General features: G+C 43.9%; 1 protein-coding gene across 1 annotated transcript in view; it reads right to left on the bottom strand.

The window, feature by feature from the left end:
* LOC135548597 (cytospin-B-like) overlaps window positions 1-21076 on the bottom strand; it is a 120395-nt gene that overhangs the window by 54370 nt on the left and 44949 nt on the right. The window contains exons 4-5 of the mRNA XM_064978359.1: window positions 8157-9712; window positions 3370-3577 (exon numbers count right to left, since the gene is read on the bottom strand). Of these exons, the coding sequence (XP_064834431.1) occupies window positions 3370-3577; window positions 8157-9712 (1764 nt within the window). The remainder of the gene's footprint in view (window positions 1-3369; window positions 3578-8156; window positions 9713-21076) is intronic.

Here is a 21076-nt window from a genome sequence, read left to right as displayed (position 1 = left end):
ATTGAGGCTGTTCTGAGGGAAAAAGGGGGCGCAACTTAATATTAGGAAGGTGTTACTAATGTTTTGTACACTCAGTGTATATATCCATTCAAATCGTGTTTCTCATTATTTGGTTATTATGCTTATTGCCATCAGTTAAATCTGCATTGCTATATCCATAACTCATACTTAATCAACATGTCGCTAGTCTCACCATGGATATATGCAATGAGTGTACAACATCTCCACTTCGCTGACCCTCAACACTGGGGCCCCACAAGGGTGTGTGCTCAGCCCTCTCCTGTAATCCCTGTTCACCCATGACTGCATTGACCATGTACGCCTCCAACTCAATTATCAAGTTTGCAGACGACACAACAGTGGTGGGCCTGATCACCAACAACAACGAGACGGCCTACAGGGAAGAGGTGAGGGTACTCGAAGTGTGGTGTCAGGAAAACAACCTCTCACTCAACGTCAACAAAACAAAGGAGATGATTGTGGACTTCAGGAAACAGCAGAGGGAGCATCCCCTTATCCACATCGAAGGGACAGAAGTGGAGAAGGTGGAAAGTTTTAAGTTCTGGGCGTACACACAGACAGTGTGGTGAAGAAGGCGCAACAGCGCCTCTTCAACCTCAGGTGGCTGAAGAAATTTGGCTTGTCACCCAAAACCCTGACAAACTATTACAGATGCACAATCGAAAGCATCCTGTCGGGCTGTATCACAGCCTGGTACGACAACTGCACCGCCCACAAACGCAAGGCTCTCCAGTGTGTCATCAGACTGCTAAACAGCAATCACTAACTCAGAGAGGTTGCTGCCTACATTGAGATCCAATCACTGGACACTTTAAAAAAAGGATCACGAGTCACTCTTAACAATGCCACTTTAAATAATGCCACTTTAATAATGTTTACATATCTTACATTACTCATATCACATGTATATACTGTATTTTATACCATCTACTGCACCTTGCCTATGCCGCTCGACCATCGCTCATCCATATACATATATGTACAGTTGAAGTCGGAAGGTTACATACACTTAGGTTGGAGTCATTAAAACGTGTTTTTCAATCACTCCACAACTTTCTTGCTAACAAACTATAGTTTTGGCAAGTAAGTTAGGACATCTACTTTGTGCATGACACAAGTAATGTTTCCAACAATTGACAGATTATTTCACTTATAATTCACTGTATCACAATTCCAGTGTTTCAGAAGTTCACATACAATAAGTTGACTGTGCTTTTAAACAGCTTAGAAAATTCCAGAAAAGCTTCTAATAGGCTAATTGACATCATTTGAGTTAATTGGAGGTGTACCTGTGAATGTATTTCATGGCCTACCTTCGAACTCAGTGCGTCTTTGCTTGACATCTTGGGAAAATCAAAAGAAATCAGCCAAGACCTCAGAAAATAAATTGTAGACTTCCACAAGTCTGGTTCAACCTTGGGAGCAATTTCCAAACAGCAGCTCCAATTTGTCAGCCCCAGCCGAGAGACCTTCCTGCTCCCCTCAAACAGAGCCACACTGGTGATGTACTCTGAATAAGCCCATTCCTGGACATTTTTTTTTATTTTGAGCACATGCTATTTAGTCCAGGTGTTGGCTTAATCTGGGTCCGGGAAACCGGCCCTATGTGTTTAGGAGTGCTGTGCTTCTGTAATAAGTAAAAACCCCTGAGGTTAGGTTGAGGACAGTTGATGACAGTTGTACTCTCCAGGTCCAGGATGGAGGTGGTAGAGTAGTAGAAGACTGGTGATATACAGTGGGGCAAAAAAGTATTTAGTCAGCCACCAATTGTGCAAGTTCTCCCACTTAGAAAGATGAGAGAGGCCTGTAATTTTCATCATATGTACACTTCAACTATGACAGACAAAATTAAGAAAAAAAACTGAAAATCACATTGTAGGATTTTTTATGAATGTATTTGCAAATGATGGTGGAAAGTAAGTATTTGGGCAATAACAAAAGTTTATCTCAATACTTTGTTATATACCCTTTGTTGGTAATGACAGAGGTCAAACGTTTTCTGTAAGTCTTCACAAGGTTTCCACACACTGTTGCTGGTATTTTGGCCCATTCCTCCATGCAGATCTCCTCTAGAGCAGTGATGTTTTGGGGCTGTTGCTGGGCAACACAGACTTTCAACTCCCTCCAAAGATTTTCTACGGGGTTGAGATCTGGAGACTGGCTAGGACCTTGAAATGCTTCTTACGAAGCCACTCCTTCGTTGCCCGGGCGGTGTGTTTGGGATCATTGTCATGCTGAAAGACCCAGCACGTTTCATCTTCAATGCCCTTGCTGATGGAAGGAGGTTTTCACTCAAAATCTCGCGATACATGGCCCCATTCATTCTTTCCTTTACACGGATCAGTCGTCCTGGTCCCTTTGCAGAAAAACAGCCCCAGAGCATGATGTTTCCACCCCCATGCTTCACAGTAGGTATGGTGTTCTTTGGATGCAACTCAGCATTCTTTGTCCTCCAAACACGACAAGTTGAGTTTTTACCAAAAAGTTATATTTTGGTTTCATCTGACCATATGACATTCTCCCAATCTTCTTCTGGATCATCGAAATGCTCTCTAGCAAACTTCAGACGGACCTGGACATGTACTGGTTTAAGCAGGGGGACACGTCTGGCACTGCAGGATTTGAGTCCCTGGCGGTGTAGTGTGTTACTGATGGTAGGCTTTGTTACTTTGGTCCCAGCTCTCTGCAGGTCATTCACTAGGTCCCCCCGTGTGGTTCTGGGATTTTTGCTCACCGTTCTTGTGATCATTTTGACCCCACGGGGTGAGATCTTGCGTGGAGCCCCAGATCAAGGGAGATTATCAGTGGTCTTGTATGTCTTCCATTTCCTAATAATTGCTCGAACAGTTGATTTTTTCAAACCAAGCTGCTTACCTATTACAGATTCAGTCTTCCCAGCCTGGTGCAGGTCTACAATTTTGTTTCTGGTGTCCTTTGACAGCTCTTTGGTCTTGGCCATAGTGGAGTTTGGAGTGTGACTGTTTGAGGTTGTGGACAGGTGTCTTTTATACTGATAACAATTTCAAACAGGTGCCATTAATACAGGTAACGAGTGGAGGACAGAGGATCCTCTTGAAGAAGAAGTTACAGGTCTGTGAGAGCCAGAAATCTTGCTTGTTTGTAGGTGACCAAATACTTATTTTCCACCATCATTTGCAAATAAATTCATAAGAAATCCTACAATGTGATTTTCTGGATTTTTTCTCCTCATTTTGTCTGTCATAGTTGAAGTGTACCTATGATGAAAATTACAGGCCTCTCTCATCTTTTTAAGTGGGAGAACTTGCACAATTGGTGGCTGACTAAATACTTTTTTGCCCCACTGTATACACTAATTAGGGAACGTACGCTCTAGGTCCAGGATGGTCTGGTTGGTGTGGAGGTGGACGGCTCTCTGCTGCTCCACCTGGTCCTCCAGCTCAAAGATGGTCTCCTTCAGGTCCTTGATTTGGCTGTCGGCCTGCTGCCCCCCCTTCTCCAGGGCACTGACCTGGCCACTCAGCGCTTCCTCAAGCCTTACAGCTCGCTCTGCCACCTGCTTGCACTCAGCCTCAGCCTGGGAAATAGTAAGAGATGATCTGATTGGTTAGTCACATGGCAAGACATAGTAAGAGATGACCTGATTGGTTATCACACATAGAGCCATTTAAGAGATGGCCTGATTCGTTAGTCCAAACATCCTTCAACAGGCCTCTTTCTACAGGTGTCCTGTTGGCTGCCACCATAACATGGCCCTGTGTCTGTAGTGACAGTGTACCCTCTTTTTCAATGTCCGTTCATGTACCTGTTACCTTTATATTAAACATGAAAGGAGAATACAAAATGCCTTTACATAAAGCAGGTGTGACTGCAGAGGTTCGACAGAATTAGGCCTATTGTACTTCATTTATCATTCCATGTCCTCAGAAGTTTTGTGATTGTATTAGACAGTTAATTCATAAATCTTCGCCTAATCACTAGATAATTAAGGGTTACTTAACCATTAACACATCTAAACCACCAGACGTCCTCAAGTCTGGGCATGAGTGCGTATCACATAGCATAACTGACAGTGACACATCCCTTATTGTAACCACAGCCTTAGATCTGTATGACACTCTGACTGTAACTGCTAATACTCTATTGTAGTCTGACGTAATAAAAGATAAAAAGCTGTTAAAAGCTGTTGGACGTCAGCCCTGCCAGTGTCCACAGAGACTCATTGGCACAAGAGTTTAGTAGGAACTCCTCTAAAGCCAATCTGATAGCCTACACTACAGTGTAACTGGCTGCTGGGTAAAAAGGTGATGATGAATCATTGATTTGACAGTTTACTGACTCGAGCCCCTGTCTCCTGCTGCAGGTAATACACTTCCTGATACACTATTGACAGTAACCTCAATCACCCATGCATTCCCTACTACAGATGTAGCATCTTCATTTGATCATCCTGTTGCAGGAGAACTTGCAATGCAGGAAATGTTTAACTTCTAGTGTATTTGAGGCTTTAAAAGGCTTATGAAGTTTGTAATTTCCACTTTTCAATTTCAGACTTGAAAAAATCTATCAACCCCTCGAAAAATGTAAATGGATTATAATCCACATAATAATTCACATTTCCGGTTGCTGCAGGATTATTCCTGCTGTAGCAAACTGGCTCAAATGATCTAAAATAGCACTGCAATGGAAAGCAGCCGTTTATTGGGCTCTTGACCAACCCTATCATTGTGTGTGTTTTTTTGTACATAAAGTTTCCGCCATCGTTTCCAATGACCGAAAAGAGCTTCTTGACATGAGAACAGTGATCACTAACCTCAATTTGGATGAAGATTTCTACTTCAATGAGTCAGAGGCGCAGGACATAATGCTCACTCTGGATCAGACCCTAGTCCCCGAGACTCGAAAAAGAAAAAGGCGGCGCAAGAGAGGCCAACGTGAGGGCTACCTGATGAAACTATGTCGGCGAGTACATAAACCGCCTCTACCCTGAATTCAATTGGCGACCGTACAAACACTGGAGAACCAACTGGACGAGCTCTGTTCGAGACTATCCTACTGTATCAACGGGACCTGAATAACTGTAATATACTGTGTTTCTCAGAGTTGTGGCTGAACAAGGACATGGATAATATACAGTTTCTTCAGAAAGAACTCACAACCCTTGACTTATTTCTAATTTTGCTGCGTTACAAAGTGGAATTAAAATGGATTTAAATGTTATTTTTTGTCAATGATCTATACAAAATACAATATTTTTTAATTAATGAAAAAAAAAAATGAATATATCTTAATTAGATAAGTGTTACAACACCCTGAGTCAATACATGATAGAATCAGCTTTGATAGCGATTACATCTGTGAATCCTTCTGGATAAGTCTCTAAGAGCTTTGCATACCTGGATTGTACATACAATATTCACACATTATCCTTAAAAAAAATTATTCGAGGTCTGTTTTGTTGGTTGTTGATCATTGGTAGACAGCCATTTTCAAGTCTTTCCATACATTTTCAAGCTGATTTAAGTCAAAACTGTAATTAGGCCACTCAGGAACATTCAAGGTTGTCTTGGTAGGCAACTCCATTGTATATTTGGCCTTGTGTTTTAGGCAATTGTCCTGCTGAAAGGTAAATTTGTCTCCCAGTGTCTGTTGAGAGGAGGTCAAAGACCTGGCAGTGTGGTGCCAGGACAACAACCTCTCCCTCAACGTGAGCAAGACAAAGGAGCTGATCGTGGACTACAGGAAACGGAGGGCCGAGCACACCCTCATTCACATTGAAGGGGCTGTACTGGAGCAGGTGTCCACTGTTCCTTGGTGTCCACATCCCTAAGGACCTATCATGGTCCACACGCCAACACAGTTGTGAAGAGGGCACGACAACACCTCTTCCCCCTCAGGAGATTTAAAAGATTTGGCATGGGTCCTCAGATCCTCAGAAAGTTCTACAGCTGCACCATTGAGAGAATCTTGACGTGCTGCATCACCACGTTGGTATGGCAACTGCTTGGCATCCAATCACAAGGCGCTACAGAGTGTCCTGCCATTCAGACCTCTATACCAGGTGGTGTCAGAAGAAGGCCCTAAAAATGGTCAAAGATACCAGCCACCCAAATCATAGTCTGTTTTCTCTACTACCGCACGGCAAGCAATACCAACACACCAAGTCTGGAACCAACAGGACCCTGAAAGCTTCTACCCCGAAGGCATAAGACTGCTAAATAGTTATCCAAATAGCTACCCAGACTATCTGCATTGACCTTTTTTACACTAACTTTTTTGGACTCTTCACATACGCTGCTACTACTGTTTACTACCTGTCACTTATTCTTAGTTACAGTGCATTCGGAAAGTATTCAGACCCCTTGACTTTTTCCACTTTACGTTCAAATTTGTGCAGCAATGCTCCCCATACAACCTGACAGAGCTTGAGAGGATCTGCAGAGAAGAATGGGAGAAACTCCACAAATACAGGTGTGCAAAGCTTATAGCGTCATACACAAGAAGAAGACTGTGATCGATACCAAAAATGCTTCAACAAAGTATTGAGTAAAGGGTCTGAATATTTATGTAAATGTGATATTTCAGTTGCAAAAATGTGTAAAAACCTGTAAAAACTATGTAATCAATATTAGAATACGGCTGTAATATAACAACATGTGGAAAAAGTCAAGGGGTCTGAATACTTTCCGAACGCACTGGATATTTACATATATACCTCAATGTCCTCGTACCCCTGCATATCAACATGGTACTGGTACCCTTTGGATATAGCCAAGTTATTGTTATTCATTGTGTATTTATTACTACTTGTATTATTACAATTTATTTTTTCTATACTTTTTCTATTTTCTTTCCCTCTGCATTGTTGGGCCCTAAGTAAGCATTTCACTGTTAGTCTACACCTGTTGTTTACGAACCATGTGATTAATAAAATTCGATTTGATTTGAAATTAAGATCCTACATCTGTACAGCTCCATCATAGGCTACAATACATGCTGGGTTACTGGGTCACATACTGTGAAAGCCTCCAGGCATGATGTATTGTATTAAAAAAAGATATTGATGACACAATGCATTCTCCACAGCACGTCTTCTTACAGTATGTAGAGCATGACGTTAGTGACTGAAGTCATTATTTACCGGCCTCGCCCTCACACCCGTTTGTCAGGAGCCAGAAGCCTGAGTCATATGTCACTCGACTTGACCTGCCAGGGTTCAGATAGGATTTATTTTCTTTCAAATAGTTTTAATGTTTGATTCAACGTGTGCCAGATGGTCAGCATTCAACATTTGGGACTATTCCATTGGTTCCATTGCAACAGGCAGGCTCAATCAAACGGGGCAAAAGTATTTGAAAGAAAACAAATACTTTATGAACCCAGGTCTGCCCTGACTGGACCACCCCAGTGTAGAGTCAAATAGTTATGACATCAGTCAGAGGCAGCTGACTAGGACACACCCCGTGTTCACATCAACAACCACAGAAGGTACCCTAAACCCACACAGCGCAGGCTGCTGACGTGTGGTGTTGTGGGGGAAAACCACTGCTCACTCAAACTCTCTGATCCTATAAGCAGATGAAAACAATTTCATAGAACATGAGTTCATACGTTGGAGAGTGGTGAGGGAAAGTGCTGAACTAAAGCCACAAAGCCTGTCTTCATTAGCAATACAATATTTACCCTAACTCAAACCATCATGGCAGATGAGGTATTGTGTAGGAAGCTTGTATCCACTACAAGACCATGGTGCTTGCCTACGGAGCAGCAAGACGAACTGCCCCTCCTTACCTTCAGGCTATGCTCAAACCCTACTCCCCAACCCGAGCACTTCGTTCTGCATCCTCTGGTCTCTTGGCACTCCCACCCCTACGGAAGGGCAGCTCCCGCTCAGCCCAGTCAAAGCTCTGTCCTGGCACCCCATTGGTGGAACCAGCTTCCCCCTAAAGCTAGGGCAAGAAAGTCCCTGCCCATCTTCCGAAAACATCTGAAACCCTACCTAAAGAGTATCTTAAATAACCCCACAGAACCCCGCCTCGCACCCATTTCTCACCTCGACTGCTCGAGGATGAGATGCAAATTGGTATTCCAGCCACCTTGGTGAGTAATAAAGTTTCTACTCTATTCTATTCTATATGGCTTGGTGTCCCACCCACCTTGGACAGCAGTCCCTGTGCGTGTTCAGTGTCAGTCTGGGCCTGTAGCAGCTCCTGCCGTAGCTCTGTTACCTCCCCCTCCAGTCTGTCTCTCTCAGAATGGGCTGCCTTCAGCAGCCTCTGCAGCTCTGTGCTGTCCCCAGCACTCTGCATGGCCTTCAGCTCCCCAACCTTCTGTCTCTCTAGGTCCACCTGGGCTTTGAGCCGTCCGTTCTCCACCCTCAGGGCATCCGTTGCAGCCCTATGTTCCTCAGCCTCCCGCGTCATCTCACCCCTGGCCTCCACCTCCTTCTCCAGCCGGCCCTGGAGGTCATCCCTCTCCTGCCTGAGGGACCTCACCTGCCCCTGGGTTTCCTGGTGCTCCTCTTCCAGAGTCCTCAGGCTCCCTGTCAGCTGCTGCTGGATGTCCACCAGCTTCTCCCTCTCTGAGTGAGCGCTCTCCACCAGGTCAGTGTAGCGCTGCTCCAGCTCAGCTGCCCGGGACTCGTCCCCGCTCTGGACCTGGGCCACCTCCTGCAGTTTCCCGGCCAGGGCCTCATTCTTCTGGGCCAGCAACTCTACCCTCTCCCTCTGCTGCTGCAGCGACGTCTGTAGGAGGCCCTTCTTCTCGGCCAGGCGCTCATTCTCAGCCGTCAGCTCCTGAACCACCTGCTGTTGGTCGGCCAGCTCCTGTAGTGTTGCCTGGAGCTCCTCTGCCGTGCTGTGCTGACTTTCCTCCATCTTCTGGATCTGCTCCGTCAGGCTCTCCACTGAGGGGTCGCGACCTGGAACCTTCCCCACCCCTACACCACTGCTGCTCACTGAGTCAGACTGCGACGGGATCTTCTCAAACTCTGAGGAGTCCGGAGAGGGCGAGCCCTTGGTGATGTCACTGCCGGAGGAGACTGAGGTTTTGAGCGGGCTGGGTGTGGGTGACTTGTCTGGGGGTCTAGTGTTGTTTTCTGAGGGGAGGCCGTTGACGGAGGGCTTGGAGGGGCTGGTGGTGGTGGTAGTGTTGTTGGACAGAGGAGAGGAAGGCAAAGTTTCCAGGGAGAGAAGCTTTTCCTTCAGGGCCTGGTTCTCCTCCCTCAGAGCCGCCAGCTCCCTCTGGAACTTCCCGTTCTTCTCCCTCAGCTCCCCCACCAGGGCCTGGGCATCTGTGGCCTGCTGGGATAGACCTTGGCCTTGATCGGGGGCACCCTCAGGTGGGGTGGAGGGGGTGTTGTGAGGCGAGGGGGATGAAGACAACGAGGCTTTCCCCCGGCAGCGCTGCAGCTCTATCCTCAGCTTGCTGATCTCAAACTCCTTGGCCTTGGCCTCGGCCAGAAGCTCCTTCACCTGGCACTCCAGGAAGCCTCTCTCCGAGCCCTCAGCGTCCACCCTGGGCTTTGTGGTGGTGGAGCCACGCTGGTGCTTGGCTGACAGGGTGGCCAGGCTGGAGGTGCTGGCGCTGGGGACCATCTTCTTGGTCGTGGAGGCCCGCAGCTGGTCCCTCAGCGACACACGGTCCCGGGTCATGGTGGGAGGAATCTCCCTGGGGGCAGGGATACCAGACTTCTTGGATCCTGATTGGACGCCTGAAAAAGATGATCAAAACACACATTCAGAGTCTGCTGCTTTCTTTTTGAAAGGCCACTAGTAAAGTGGTAATGCTTTGGACTAATGCCTGTAATGTCCTTACCATTCAATAGAAACAATTTCCCACTCAGACTGAAGCTCTATTGTGATGCAGTGATAATATGTTGTTGCAATTGTCATCATCAGGTGTTGCAATTGTCATCAACAGGGGTCAATCATTCAACAATATTCATAGATCCATTTATTTGTTTTGATGGCTGAATGGCTGGCTGGTTGGCACTGTGTCTGTGTTACTGTGGCCATTGAAGGCTTCCTCCGCCTAATAGCATTCCAGTGGGTCCACAGGCCCCGGATGGCTTTCCAGACCTCTCTCTCTCAAATACGAAGAGCTTTTACTGATTCATCCCCCGCGTGAGCAGGGCGCCATCTGAAAGGCTTTTATTGTTTGTTTTAAAATTATCAGCAAACAGCAACACAGACACAGGGGGTTCTTGTTACCAGGGATGACCAGGAATGGTCCGGGACACATGGAACGTTCCAGCACAAAGCAGCCCAGTCAGTGGACAGACACAAAAAGAGCGCTGTGTTGATGACACACTAGACTGACTGCCATCAACTCCAGAGGGCACAGACTACTGCACAGCCTGGGCAAGAAGAGATAGACTAGGATTCTGTATAACCCCATAAACAACACACACATCCACACTCGCACACACACACAAAACATTCAAGATACACTGGCACGTTGGCTCACATCCACACCTACAAACAAACACACACTCACAAACAAATAGTCTGGGCTCATTTGGAATGGAAATCCTACACCCCTCTGGGCTCTTAAAGCACTTCTCCATTGATGGGCACTTTGCAGGGACTATCACCCCTTTGTACGGGCTGGCTGTGCCTGCCAAGCCTCAGACAATCTCAGGGGCACAGCGTGGTTTAGCATTCTTAAAGTGGGGTTCTGTGGATGAAAAGGAGAGTGTTGCTGAGGCCGGGACCACAGAGAAAGGAGTCAGAGACCTAACTTACTTTATCAGCACTCAACTATGCTTCTATATAAAGCAAGGAGCTCAGAACTCAGTGTGCTTTCTTTTTACAATAACACAATCATAAATTGCTAAGCTTGCAAAAATAAAAATGACACACACACACACACACACACACATATATATATATATATATATATATAGCAAGGACACTGGACACTTTCTTTTCATAATAAAATAAAATCACAATAAAACGACAAATAGTTCCAGTAAAACATTAAATATCAAAGCTATAAAAAATAACATGGCAGATTGGCTGGCACACAGAGTGACTGCAGACAGACATTGCGGTTTGCCTTCAGTCAAAAAATAAGGACCTAACTACTCCGCTTGAGTGAGAGCAAGCAAAAGCCAGTCATTTAAATGCCCATTAATCAACTTTGCATTGGTTCTCCATCAGTCAGGTCAAGTGAACTCTAGTGTATTTCCCAGTGGACGAGCCTTTGCTTTGCCAAGATCCCAGGCTGCCATTAAACATCTATAATCACTTACTTCTCTGTGCATTTTACAGTGGATGCCTCCACCACAGACAGAATGAGGGCATACACACCTAAATTATGTATTATCACATGGAAGATTTTAACATTTTAACAGCTACTTGTTTTTGAATAAAGACTGTGATGAAATCAGTTGTGTTAGGTTAAAAACGACTACATCATAATACATTACAGATTGACATATTAAGATGTTTGGGGATGCATGTACGGTATGTGTATTAACAGAAACTGACAGATTGACACACACACACACACACACACACACACACACACACACACACACACACACACACACACACACACACACACACACACACACACACACACACACACACACACACACACACACACACACACACACTCACACACACACGCACACACACACGCACACACACACACACTTCACAATTCCCCTACATCTCTGCACTTTGGCAAAAACAGCGTATAGGCCAGACCTATAGGTCATGTGGGGCATATTCATGCCAATTGCTCTTATTCTTATTATATAACATATAGAGGAAGAGTAACAGAAGGAAAGTGAAAGAGAGGGATAGATGAATAAAAGGAGAGTGAATGAGAGAGAGAGACAGATGTGTTTAAGCTCAGTCCGTTTCCATTAAGATGACTAATGTTTGGAGTTGGGACTCTGGGCCATCTCCCATTCACAGCCCCCACATACAGTAACGCTCTCCTTCTACTTCCCAGCCCAACTGAATAAAACCCATATGGACTGTATAAACTCACTCCTCGTTGGGAGGACTCCCTTTTACCATGCCTTCACTACAGCTTGTCCCTGTGCACATAGCCATGACAGAAATCTGTGTGCAAAACAAGCCAACTAATATGTATGTAAACATTTACAGTACGTTCAAATACAATACAGAGAAAGGAAGGCTGGCTGGAACACAGCCATTCTGACCATTTCTGAAAGATGAAAACAATAGCACATTTTTGGTGGACCTGTAAACAGATTGTTGGAATTCAATAGTGTTTTACATTTACTTTTCCCCCGAACCTAAATATGCTGCACTGACAGCGTATTCTGAAACATTGTATACATTTTTTTATTTATTGCAGAAGGCCTTCTTATAGTGGTAGCCTACACACTTCAATGCAAAAGATCAACTGGCTGTTCAGCTGTTAAATCCTATTGTATGTCATAAACCACGGTCCCTGTCGAATGCAAAGGTTAGAGCAAAAACTTCACATTATAATAGCCTATCTAACAGGCCCAATTAAATGAGAGATACGCCTGGTCATTTCTTGTCTGGATAGTGAGGTGAAATAGAGAATAATTGTTGCTTCGTGAGGTATCTCTACATGAAAATACATGTAGAAAAAAAGTATGCCTTTTTTACTTTGAAGAACTACAAAATAGGGATTTTGTCAGACAGCAGACGCAGCAGCTCTGAGATAGAGATGAGATGTTGACTTGGAATGAAATAATAAAGTCATCAAATAAAACAAATGTAATATATACTACACAATAACTGAAATATTTTATAAAAGTAAAGTGAATAAATGATGGTTAACAAGTGAGCCGTAATGGGCAGTCACTACCATCATGGGACTTTTATTCATTGTTTTATTCTGTGTTGTTACAGAATTCAACCCACATAATGCATAGTGCATTTAACATTTGAAAAAAATGATTGAAACCGAAATCGGAAACCGTGGTTATAAAAAAACAAATGTAAAGCCTACAAATGTCAATGGAAAAGGTTAAACGTTTGTTCGATCGTTTAACTGTGCTTCAGATTGGATCGCAATGAGCAAAATACTTCAAATAGCTGGATCTATTTACTAATGTGAAGTAGGTCCAATAAATGAGAGAAGGGTTGAATGTTAGCCTATCCAAACTTGTTGTAGGCCTAAAGGCTATTTCAAGAGTTGCCTATGAAACCATCACAGTCAGAAAAAGGGAGGAGTTTTAATATACCTATTTCAAATTATTTTAGAATGCAAAAGATAAAATAAAGATTTTTGATCTCTTCTTACTAACGGCAAATGATTAAATCTTGTTATTATATTTAACTACCTGTTTTTTTGTTATAAATAAGAATGTCATCATATATTCTCCATTTGCACAAGGCTACTACTAGGCTTCTTTTACCTTCTTGCGATGCAAGATTTCAACCACTAGAAACTGTGCGTACCCATGGTCTACAGTGTGCGGGAGGATAAGCACATTCTCATGTCAAATTCAGTTTTTATAAATGGCAAATTTTGTGTGAAAACTGGCTAACACATATTTTGGGGCATATTTTGTGCATACGCAACGTTTACAAATGAGGCCCCAGACCTGGGTTCAAATAGTATTTGAAATAGTGCTTGATGGAGCTTGCCTGGCACATTAGAGCCAATTGAATAGTTCCAAATGTGCAAACCCCGTCCATCTGGCAGACAGGCTTAATTGAACGCTCAAAGTATTTGAAAGAAAACAAATACGAGTTTATTTCTCATTCCACATCTCATATAGAGGCCTAACAATGGAACCCTCTCTCTCGCTCTTACTCTCTTTCTCTCTCTCGCTCTCTCACTCTTTCTCTCTCTCAGCATTACTGTAGCCAACCCTTCCCTGTCCAAAAGGAGGGTTCGGTCTCACATAGAGCCAGGTATGGGCAGTGATAGTTAGTGGCACAGTTGGCCATGCAACCTCAAGGCCAAGACAGAGCAGCTGCTGAATGGGAATCATCTCATCTTATCCTCATCAAACAGTCCGCCAATCTCAGAGGAGAGCAGAGGCATGCTTTATCCAGGAGAGGTGCCAGTTATCAGATGCTAGCTGGGCTATAAAAGGGGTTGATAGGAAGGAGAACATTGAAGAAAAGCCTAAGTGCCTCAATTTATCTATGCTGAGATCGACATGTTTGATACAGTGCAGAAGATAGACCGATTTGACTTTTTTCTTCCAACACATCATATAAAACCATCCATAACTTCTAAACCCCTTAGCTAAGCCTACTTTCAGGGTATTCATGATCTACCATATGTTTCACAATTTAAAAGAAGTTAAAGGAAAGCATAAAGAAGACAAGCTGTGAATTAATAGCCAACTATTTAAAATCCTCAGTTGGGACAAACGCTTCCTAACTCCAAAGTTATCTGGGCCTGACTTGCCAAACCTTTGACAGACAACGACAACTCCTTATTTTTATGGGTTACTGAAATGGTTAGAGAGAGAGAAAGTGGGGAAGAAAAAGAGAGATGAGAGAGAAAGGCTGAGAGTAACAGAGAGATAAAAAAAATATATGGAGAGAGATAGCGTTTGACTCGTTTCAAGAAACTATGCGTATGTCACATGTCACTACTTCACAGGAGCAGCATTTGAACGTAAACATTATTTTAAAAAAGAATCAAAATATGTTTTTTTTTCTCTCGCAGAAATGCCTTCTGGAACATGTGAACTTCATATGCCTTAATAACAAACTAGTATTTCATCCATAAAATTGTTAAATTACAAGCCTAGTTGGTTTAGCCATGGAAATAAACAAGAAACTTCCCACTGGCCATGATTGGCTGAGATAATGCATGGGCTGGACATGCTGGGAGATGAGTTTGGATTGGTCTGCCATGTAGCAGGCTTCTGTCTATAACGTGAGCTGTTCAGTATGTGTTGACAGTCCATTTTTTTTTTTTACCTTCATTTTACTAGGCAAGTCAGTTAAGAACTAATTCAGATTTTCAATGACGGCCTAGGAACAGTGGGTTAACTGCCTGTTCAGGGGCAGAACGACAGATTTGTACATTGTCAGCTTGGGGTTTGAACTTGCAACCTTCCGGTTACTAGTCCAACACTCGAACCACTAGGCTACCCTGCCGTAATAACATGTAAGAACAATGACGCAACAAAAATAAAAATAATTTTATAACAAATCGCTTTCTCCCACATTGGATAGTAGTCGCAGTCCGCGGGTCTGAATCACATCAGTGTGCTGTTGAATTGGCGCCGTGGTTATAGCATTTCCTTCACATGACTCATCAATTTAGACAAGTGTGTCGGGGAAGCGTCATCTAAAAATATAAAATATTTTTTTATCTTGACACTTTCTGTTTTTGATACTGCTACTATGCAAGTACTATCACTGTAGCGTTTACATCTTCCGTATCCTCTGCATGTGACAAATAAAAATAGATTTTATTTGATATAGTGTGTGTTTACCACATGGCCTCACATGTGAATCCTTAAAGAGATGGGTGGGGCTAAGGCTTAAGAGGGTGTGAACGATACTGAAGGGGTGTAGACAAAGAAGAGCTCTCCAGTAGGTGTACCAAAAATATTCAAGGGCCATTTTCTAAGAAGTGGGTTTACAAGCTTATCAACTTTCCCATTGTTCCTCAACTGCAGTGTATGATATACCATTTTCTAGCTCTGAGTCTCTACTTTTATCCAATGTAAAAAATAAAATTTCAAATGTTGCTACATAAGACCGACTTGAGGTGGTCGGTCACATATATACAAAAGTATGTGGACACCCCTTCAAATGAGTGGATTTGGCTATTTCAGCCACACCCGTTGCTGACAGGTATATAAAATCGAGCACACATTCATGTTATCTCCATAGACAAACATTGGCAGCAAAATTTCAACGTGGCACCGTCAGAGGATGCCACCTTTCCAACAAGTTAGTTAGTGAAATGTATGGCCTACTGAAGCTGCATCGGGCAACTGTAAGTGCTGTTATTGTGAAGTGGAAACGTCAAGGTGCAACAATGGCTCAGCCGCAAATTGGTAGGTCACACAAGATCACAGAACAGGACCACAGAGTGCTGTGCGTAAAAATTGTCTGTCCTCAGTTGCAACAATTACTAATGAGTTCCAAATTGCCTCTGGAAGAAATGTCAGCAGAATAACTGTTTGTCTGGAAATTCATGAAATGGGTTTCCATGGCCGAGCTCCCATACACAAGCCTAAGATCACCATGCGCAATGCCAAGCGTCGGCTGGAGTGGTGTAAACCTCGCCGCTATTGGACTCTGGAGCAGTGGAAACCCGTTCTCTGGAGTGATGAATCATGCTTCACCATCTGGCAGTCTGACAGATGAATCTGGAGGTTTGGAGGATTCCAGGAGGACACTACCTTCCCCAATGCATAGTGCCATCTGTAAAGTTTGGTGGAGAAGGAATAATGGTCTGGGGTTATTTTTCATGGTTCGGGCTAGGAACCTTAGTTCCAGTGAAGGGAAATCTTAACACTACAACATACATTGACATTCTAAACAGGCCTCATCGCCCAACATCAGTGCCCAACCTCACTAATGCTCTTGTGGCTGAATGTTAGCAAGTCTCTGAAGAAATGTTCCAACATCTAGTGGAACTCCTTCCCAGAAGAATGGAGGCTGTTATAGCAGCAAAGCGGGACCAACTCCATATTAATGCCCCTGATTTTGGAATGAGACGGTCGACGAGCAGATGTCCACATACTTTTGGCCATGTGTAAATCCTCCAACAACCTCTGGAGACTGGCTCTCATTGATAGCAAAGTGTAAATAATGTGAAACATTAGCTTTGGAAAGAAAGATAAATACTGCTGACAAGTAGACTGGGCTTTCGGTCATGTTGAGGAACAAGAGAAAGGCTACACAACATTTTGTGACAAGAGTTTTCTTTTTTGTGCTCATTTGGTAAGAAAGTAATATTCACAATAGTGAATCATGGACTAATCATTGCAGGATAGGGGGTTTTGGAGGAGAAGACACAGTAACAGGATTTAGATTGCAGGCGGCCAAATGAAGCCAGCAGTGGAAGCCAAGATCAACAGGCTTGACCAAAGTCATTAACCCAAACTCCAACTTTTAACTTAAAACATTCATGTTTCTACACAGAATACTGCTGACATGCCAGAAAACACATGTCCACACAGAGAGAACCATTGTTAGTAACCCCACTTCTGATCTCGAGTCCTGTTGAAATGGCTTCCTGAAAGAATCGGAAATTATTGCTTTGTTTACATGAACTAATTGTTTAATTCATTAATAACACACAGTATGAGTACCTCATCACAACAATGCACTCTGGTCCATATCTTTTTAATGAAGATGAGGTTTGAAATCACAGATCGGCAGGGGACGTGTGGCTCAGTGGCTTCTGGACACCAGCGTTACCAGCCAGCCAAGCCAAGCCAGCAGCCAAGAGGTAACAGGCTGCATTGTGAGGGGAAGGAAAGGCAGCCCCCAGCCCAGCCGTCTTTAATTTCATTTACACTGGGGGACAGGAGAGGGAGTGACGATGACAGATAAGTGGCCGGGGCCAGTCAGGCCGGTCAAGTGTCAGAACCGTTGGCATCTGCAATGACACAGTGGTACCGTCAGTCAGTGGCTGACTGCTATCACGAAGGAATTCATGACCTTTGAAAGGGAAAGAATCTCCCTCAGTCTCATTTCCACACCACACACGTGTGTGCACACACACACACACCCGTCTCATTCCACCCCTAGCCCGCCCCCTCTGGAGTTCCAGGAAGTGCAGTCTAATGTTTTCCAGTCAGGTGGACGTGGGGGGTACAGAGCAGTCAGATAAAAAATAATATCCATCTCTGTCTGGGGTTTCCTGTTGTCCAGGCAGCAACTGGACAGGACATAGCCTGGTGGTCCCAGATATGTTTGTGCTGTCTTGGCAACTCAGCACAGGAGTTGGCAAGATGGCACAAACAGATCTGTGACCAGACTTGACAGGACGGGATGGGGAGTGACTGGGTAAACTGGAGCTTATCTCTCAGGCCCTGGGCTCACACAGGCATTCCACTCTTCTTGCTGGTGCGGAAGACAGACTCACAGTGGGGTTTCCATATGCGTCACTGTGATACAGGAAATGGTCAGCCAGGATGGTCAGTCAGTCAGGGACAGCGGAGGCAAACGTTAACGCTAGCTGTCACAGTCCAAGGGACACATCATCCTCCAGACCTTGATTCAAATAGTATTTATGTTCTTTTAAAGACTAACGGTTCCTTTGGTTCCATCATCAGACAAACATCAGACAACAATTAAAATCATCATCCCAACTCTTCTAGCAGAAATAGATACTGCCAACTATGAGTTAGCCAAGAAACACAGACTCTAGCATTGTTTTTCTACTTATCAAAGGCCAACTTTACTTGCAATATTATAGTAAGTACAGATATTCCACTAAGGTTCCTGAAACTCGGACAGACGGCCTAAATTCACTCTGGTCAAAACTTAATCTCTTGGCCTATGTCTCAGGTCCTATGTCTCAGGTCCCAAAGACTTACATGGACAGATATTCCACAATAGTTCCTCCATATGAGTTGATGAAAAATCTAGCCTAAATGCACTTACACTGACTGGGCTTTTTTCTGGCCAAAACATAATCTCTTGGTCCCAGGTCCCAAAGACTTTGGGTCAGAGTCAGGACATGACATCATAATGTGGAGGAGGAGAGTGCATAGTATGATTAGAGAGCGGATCTGCAGATCACATCTGATTTAAAGCCCAGAATGTTCTAGAATGTCACCTGATACATTTTATGGGCCTACTATAGCAGATAGCAGAAGGGGATATAGTAGAGGCAAGCACTCAACGAATGCAAGATTTCAATAAACCCCCCATTTCCCATAGTCTACTACATACAGTATACCACATAAGAGGCACGTCAATGAATAGGAATCTGATTTGTGCGCCGTTTGAAGGATGGTGTAATTGCATTTGCCGGTGATCGGGAGTGGTGTAAATCAGGTAAATGGTCTAGTTTCACAGACAGTTACCAGGACCATGGAGGATAAGCAGCAGCTGTAACACACATCACTCTGTGAGTGTCAGTTAAGGGCTGGTTTAGAAGTAGTGTACAAAAGTCCTGGGTTTAGACCAGAAGGTCACCGCCTGGCTTTGCATGGGCTCTCCGGACTATTGAGTTTAGGAAATTATTGCATTGGGGATTTGACTGGATATATTATCTGCACTTGGGAAACGTCCAGTATCTGCAGATCCACAGATTCTCAAACCCAACAAACGCTTCCCTTGTTCTTTGTGGTTCTATCTTTAAATCGTTATTCCTGCAGATCATACAAGCTGCCATCATGTCTATGGGATTATTACCATAGTACCATAACCTCCCCAGTCCCCACAATAGATTTGAAGCCATAATTATATCCAGGGGGCTCAGCTAACATGCTCTCCAATAGTCTGCTTCAGCATGATTGCACATCTCGATCCAAGAATTTGCTTAAAAACCAAACGACTGAGAACAGAAGGCGCAAATGTAACATCGAGGCCGCATAGATGGTCATTTGAAGTATAGATATTCATCCTATAGTAGTCGCATAATATGTGGAGTACATACAGTATAAGCTATAGTACAAAGTCCATGCCGTATGTCATGCACAATCAACGTGGCACACTGTATCAACAACATGTTCGAGTTGAGTAAAGGGAAGGAATTAGAGGCTTTTATATATATATATATATATATATATATATATATATATATATATATATATTATTTTTTTTTTTAATTTTACGCCCTTTTCTCCCCAATTTCGTGGTATCCAATTGTTTTTAGTAGTTACTATCTTGTCTCATCGCTACAACTCCTGTACGGGCTCGGGAGAGAAGAAGGTTGAAAGTCATGAATCCTCCAATACACAACTCAATCAAGCCGCACTGCTTCTTAACACAGCGCGCATCCAACCCGGAAGCCAGCCGCACCAATGTGTCGGAGGAAACACTGTGCACCTGGCAACCTTGGTTAGCATGCACTGCGCCCGGCCCGCCAAGGATATCCCTACCGGCCAAGCCCTCCCTAACCCGGACAACGCTGGGCCAATTGTGCATCGCCCCACGGACCTCCCGGTCGCGGCCGGTTGCGACAGAGCCTGGGCGCGAACCCAGAGTGAATTAGAGGCTTTTTGAAGAGTTTAAGGGTTGCTTTAAAATCCTGTTGACCAATATGAAAATATTAATGTGAACTAACTTGGAGAAAGAATGGAGGTAAAGAGTGAGTTTGGCATGCCTGGCTGTGAAGGATAAGTAGTAGGGTTGGTGTGGAGAGACAGAGAGTGGATGGAATCTGTCACCACATTGGCTGAGGTGATATTTTCCCTGCTGAGGCTGGCCAATAATCCTGCATATAAATAAATAAAGAGGTAGAGAGAGAGAGAGAGAGAGAGCAGAATGGATGGGCTTTGGCTGGGCTAAATAGAGACTGCAAATCACTCAGTGGAGTGAAAGAAGTAGAGTTACTGTATGTATGGGATCAAAAAGCTGACTCACTTACAGAGGGTTACATTTTGACTTGTGATGGTTCGGAAATATACTGTACACACACCATATAGAAAAACCACTACCTGATTACACAGAGATGGGGAATTGCTGGTCTTGCTGTGCCGGAACCAAAACAATTTGAAACACCAAGAGCAGAAAGGCAGCAGGGAAGGAGTAGAGGAGTAGAGCCTAGGGCTAGTATTCACAACAACCTCTACTGTGAGCAGAAGTAAAATACCCCATACTCATGTATTCCTGTGTCCAAGTCATTATGGGTAGTGAGTGACTCTAATGTCAGCAAGTGGCATATCCTTCATCAAATACTGTTGAGAAGTAGACTCTCTCTTTAGAACAGCAACACCTGCAAGTCTGCACTATACAGTGCCTTCAGAAAGTATTCATACCCCTTCTTATTGCATTCTGTGTTGTGTTACAGCCGGAATTCAAAATGGATTACTTTTTTCTTCTTCTCACCCATCTACACACAATACTCCAAGAGTGGAAACATGTTTTTAGAAATGTTTGTACATGTATTTAAAATGAAATACAGAAATATCTTATTTACACAAGTATTCAACCCTGTACAAGCACCTTTGGTGGCA

This window comes from Oncorhynchus masou, chromosome 11, assembly GCF_036934945.1.
Source record: "Oncorhynchus masou masou isolate Uvic2021 chromosome 11, UVic_Omas_1.1, whole genome shotgun sequence".
NCBI classification, from domain to species: Eukaryota; Metazoa; Chordata; class Actinopteri; order Salmoniformes; family Salmonidae; genus Oncorhynchus; species Oncorhynchus masou.
This window is presented reverse-complemented; position numbering and strand designations above follow the sequence as displayed.